At 39.8% G+C, this 5152-nt stretch overlaps 1 protein-coding gene across 2 annotated transcripts in view; it reads left to right on the forward strand.

Moving 5' to 3' along the window:
- Positions 1 to 5152, forward strand: part of Uso1 (USO1 vesicle transport factor) — a 66977-nt gene that overhangs the window by 25887 nt on the left and 35938 nt on the right. For both annotated transcript variants that reach the window (XM_021210376.1, XM_029545159.1), the window contains exons 5-7: positions 2397 to 2497; positions 3117 to 3219; positions 3442 to 3497. In XM_021210376.1, coding sequence (XP_021066035.1) covers positions 2397 to 2497; positions 3117 to 3219; positions 3442 to 3497 — 260 coding nt within the window. The remainder of the gene's footprint in view (positions 1 to 2396; positions 2498 to 3116; positions 3220 to 3441; positions 3498 to 5152) is intronic.

Consider the following 5152-nt stretch of genomic DNA (forward strand, 5'->3'; position numbering starts at 1 on the left):
CGTACAAATAAATAAACAGTGAATCAGAAATTCTCAAGGGCTGGAGAGATGGCTCAGTGGTTAAAAGAGTGCCGACTGCTCTTCCAAAGGTCCTGAGTTCAAGTCCCAGCAACCACATGGTGACTCACAACCATCCGTAACGAGATCTGATGCCCTCTTCTGGAATGTCTGAAGATAGCTACAGTGTACTTACATATAATAAATAAATAAATGTTTAAAAACACTATGCAGTGACTTTATCAGATTAGTACTTTTTTCCTCTTTTCTTTGACTAGTTTACTTAGTTGTTTGTTTGTTTGTTTTTAAATGTGTATGTGTTTTTTGCCTGTATGTGTGTCTATATGTTACTTGCACCTGGTGTTTACAGAGGCCAGAAAAGGGCATAAGATGCCCTGGAGCTGGACTAGAGACATTTATGAGCCAACATTTGCATGCTTGGAATTGAATTCGTGAGCTAGTGCTCTTAACCACTGAACCGTTTCTGCAGCCCCAATATGCAACACTTGAAGTCCTTTCTCTTAGTGGGTGGGTATTGAGTTGCTTCTAGTTCAGGACTACTGAAATTTGATTAGGTTCATTTCTATGAACTTTTTAATACTTTAGCATTTGTGTATGTTTTATTCTGCTACTATAACAAACACCATGATCAGAAGCAACTTGGGGGATTAAAGGGTTTGCTTGGCCTTTACTTGCAACTCACAGTCTATTGTTGAAGGAAGTCAGGGTAGGAAGTTGAAGCAGAAATCATGGAGGAATATGCCTTACTGGTTACTCACAGGCTTGTGCTTGGCCAGCTTTTTAATACACCCCAGGACTGTCTGCTCAGGGATTAGTGCCAAGCACAGGTGCTAAGCTCTCCTATCACTGAGGCTACACCTTCACCAGGGACTCTCTTGATCTCCTCACAGTGCCAAGTCTCAGCTGCTCTCTAAGACACCCCTCCACCCCCACTCCCATCTTTTACCTCTCCAGCCTTCAAAACCAGTATCATGAAGGCACTCAGACCTTGCTGAGTTCTAGTGTCAGCTTGAAATACAGGCTTGGCCCCCTTGGACCACAGGTTCTGTGTATAACGCTAGGGAAAGACTTTGCTGTTGTCCTGGTGAAGCACAGAGATTTCTCCTTAGTGAAGCAGATCTCTTACCAGTTGCAGCTGACTTTTCAGCCCTAGCCAGCTAGCATCTCGTTGCCCCAGTGAACCTTATCTCTAGCTAATCGTAGCTAATTCTTCAGTCCCAACTCACCAGTAAGTACACACAGGTTCCTTTTTCTTGGGGGGAATATATTTATTATATCTGAATGAATGTTTTGCCTGCACGCTTGTATGCCCACCATGTGTTTGCCTGATGTCGATGCAGGTGAGAAGAGGACATCGGATCCCTCGAACTTGGGATCTGGAGTTATGGATAGTTTAAGCCACCGTCTGGGTGCTGGGAACTGAACCCAGGAGTATTTGCTCCTCTCTGAAACCCCATAAGCCAGGCCTCCATTGGCTGTGTTTCTTTCAAGCTTCCTCGAGAATGGATGCCTTGTTGAGTGTTGGATGACTTTTCTAACCCAGAGTTCCAGATCCTCCACAGCCCTCCAACAAAAGCCACAAAGCCACGTGGTTATGGTTAGCTTTATTCCAGCACCCCAGTCCTAGTGTTAATTTTTATTCTAGTTTCATTCAGTTGCTGTGACAAACTCAAGGCCATCATCTTGCCTTAGCCCCATGAGTGCAGGGAATACAGGCACCACTGCCACTTAGGCCTCTACAATTTTAATCATTTTAATACCTAACATTGTAAAGAAATTCAGTGTTTAATTCTGCTTTTATTGCCCAATACTTGTCTAGGTTCTATATAAAAACATTACTGGTTGATCTGAAGGTGATTGACTTAATTTTATAATCAAACTCTACTGATAAGTACAAATTAGCAGAGACTGCCATTTTGAGGTGTACTGACTTGGAATACAATTAATGTAAAATACAGTTTGCTCATAGACGTTGTATAGTCCTACAAGTTTCAACAAAAGAGTTCAGTAGTGGTTGATGGGATGTGGCACTGTGGTTAAGCGCGTTCCTGCCATAAAGCAAGCCGTGAGTCCACACTCCTGCACTGAAAAAAAAAAAATCATATAACCACTACCACAATCGACAATATTTCTGTTACCCTAAACAAACGCCTATCCTAATATAAGTTTAGCCTTACATTTTTAAGGAAATGTGATGTCTAACTGACCTTGAAAGTGAGTTTACAAATACAGTTTCAATCTTAATTGTGTTACTGATCCCAGCCGTACTGTTGAATTGTTTATATTCCAGGAAAATTACCATTTCTGTTTAACTCGTCAGTGAAAGGACACTTTAACATAGCATCATGTTGAAGTACTTTGTTCTTTGAATATTACAGAAGAAAATTCTACAAGACAGAGTGAGGATTTGGGAAGCCAGTTTACAGAAATTTTCATTAAGCAGCCAGAAAATGTCACTCTCCTGTTATCTCTGTTGGAGGTAAATAGGGCACCTTGACATCTGTCATGCTAATAAGCTGTTTTCCTTGCCTTTGTGGGTGTTACTGAAGAAGTCAGATGTGCACACTTGGAAAGGTAGTGAGTGAAGTTTGCTCTATATCATGCTTTTGAATGCATGTGAAGGATTCACATACTTGATAGAGAAAATAAGTGATTTATTAAAATAATATGCATCTTATTTCTAGTTTTACAGAGTATTTATCATTATTAACAATTTAGTGAGTTTACTCAATTAACATTAACTTTGCATTTCTTTTTTTTTTTTTTAAGATTTATCTATTTATTTATTTCATGTATGTGGGTACATTGTGGCTGTCTTCAGACACACCAGAAGAGGGCATCAGATCCCATTACAGATGGCTGTGAGCCACCATGTGGTTGCTGGGAATTGAACTCAGGACCTCTGGAAGAGCATTCAGTGCTCTTAACCGCTGAGCCATCTCTCCAGCCGAACTTTTCATTTCTTAAAATTCATTTTTAAAGTTCACTGAAATTCTGTTTTTCTCTTGTAGTTTCTTGTTGCGCTATTAGTTGAAAACAATGTTTTCCTTGAAAATAGCAATTCCAGTTGCTAAACAGCTGAAATTCTTCCGTTGCAGGAGTTTGATTTCCACGTCCGTTGGCCTGGCGTGAGACTCCTGACTTCTCTCTTAAAGCAGCTAGGGCCTCCCGTGCAGCAAATCATCCTAGTCAGCCCCATGGGTAAGCGGCCCCTCCTGAGGAACTGAGTGCCAAGTAAGGGGCGGCTCCTCCTGAGGAACTGAGTGCCAAGTAAGGGGCGGCTCCTCCTGAGGAACTGAGTGCCAAGTAAGGGTGGCCGTCTAGGGCTGAAGCAGTGACCTAGTAAAGTGTAGCTTAAATCACTATTCGTGTGTTTGGGTTGCCTGTAATTATGCTTTATGTTCTTACGGTTGTATGTTCTAGGTGTTTCAAGATTAATGGACTTACTAGCAGATTCCAGAGAGATTATACGAAATGATGTAAGTTTAACTTGGAAAGAAAAGAGCATGATGCTTATTTTCTGTCTTTGCAAATACACCTTCATAAGTTAAGAAATGTTCATTTCGGAGTGTTGGCCAACTTTTAAACTCGCATGTAAGGCATGTTACTTCTTTGTCTTGTGCTTAGCAAGTATTTAGAGTTAGACAAACCATTTTGTTATTCAAATTTACTACTTCTGTATGTTTAGGCTTTCTTCTGTGGTCTTCTGAAATGCTGTCAAAGAATTCCACCTCAGAAATTGTCTTTCCTCTACAGTAAACATTCTGAGACATTAAATGGTACAAGTTTACAATTCGGTGCGCGTGGCTTCCTCGTTCTTATTTCATTGAATATGTGTGCAGAGGGTTTTCACTGATAATCTATGCAGACTGTCACTCCTCTGTAGTCATTTTCCATTCTCATACTTACTTTGATCCTTGCTTATGATTTTGAACGTTGTAACAGGTTAATGCAAAGCAGAAACAACTAAACCAAACCCTTGACCTGTGATCCATGTAATACATATTTTAACTTCACATTTAAAACTTTGTTTTTGTGGGGCTAGAGAGATGGCTCTGAAGCTAGGAATGCTTGCTGCTCTTGGGTAGGATTCAGGTTCAGTTCCCAGCACCACCTGGCAGCTCACAACTGTAAGTCCATTCAACACCTCTTCTGCTCTCAGCAGGTACCAGCCATGTACATAGTGCACATACATAGAATCAAAGAAGCACTTGTGCACATAAAATAAAAATAAATCTAAAAGTTTTAAATGTTGTAGTATCTATGGCAAAGCAATATTATAGATAGTAAAATGCTATACAACATGACTTACAGAAACAAATCTTTATTGTATATTTAAATTATTTTACGTTTGTTTGTGTGTTTGTTTGTTTGGAGATAGAATCTCACTCTGCAGCCCAGCCTGGCCTAAAACCTGAACCACCCCTCTCCTGAGTGCTAGCATTACAGACGTCTTTGTACCCGCTTTACTTGTTTGTTTAAAAACTCATTTTTTTGAAATGAGCATCTATCTACTAGGAATAATTTAGGATGTTTTTCCATAATTAAAATACAACTATAGGGGGTAGAGATGTGGCTCAGCAATTAAGAGGACCAGAGTGTGGCTCCTAGTCCCCATATGCCTGTAACTCTGGTCCAAGGAATTAGATGTTCTCTCTTCTGGCCTTCACAGTCACTTCAGACATGGTATATAAACAGACAAGCAGGCATGCACACACATACACATAAATAAAAATTTTAATTAAATAAAACATGACTCTGTACCTTAAACTCAAGGTTTCTGTTCAGCCCTCAGTTTAGATAAGAAACTGTTAAGTCGGGCTGGTAAGATGGCTCAGCAGTTAAGAGCACCGACTGCTCTTCCAAAGGTCCTGAGTTCAAATCCCAGCAACCACATGATGCCTCACAACCATCCGTAACAAAAATCTGATGCCCTCTTCTGGAGTGTCTGAAGACAGCTACAGTGTACTTACATATAATAAATAAATAAATAAATCTTAAAAGAAAAAAAAAAAAAGAAACTGTTAAGTCTTCCTTTTTTTTTCTTTTTTTTTTTTTAAAGATTTATTTATTTATTATATGTAAGTACACTGTAGCTGTCTTCAGACACTCCAGAAGAGGGCGTCAGATCTTG

The sequence above is a fragment of the Mus pahari genome, chromosome 13 (assembly GCF_900095145.1).
Source record: "Mus pahari chromosome 13, PAHARI_EIJ_v1.1, whole genome shotgun sequence".
In the NCBI taxonomy this organism is placed as follows: Eukaryota; Metazoa; Chordata; class Mammalia; order Rodentia; family Muridae; genus Mus; species Mus pahari.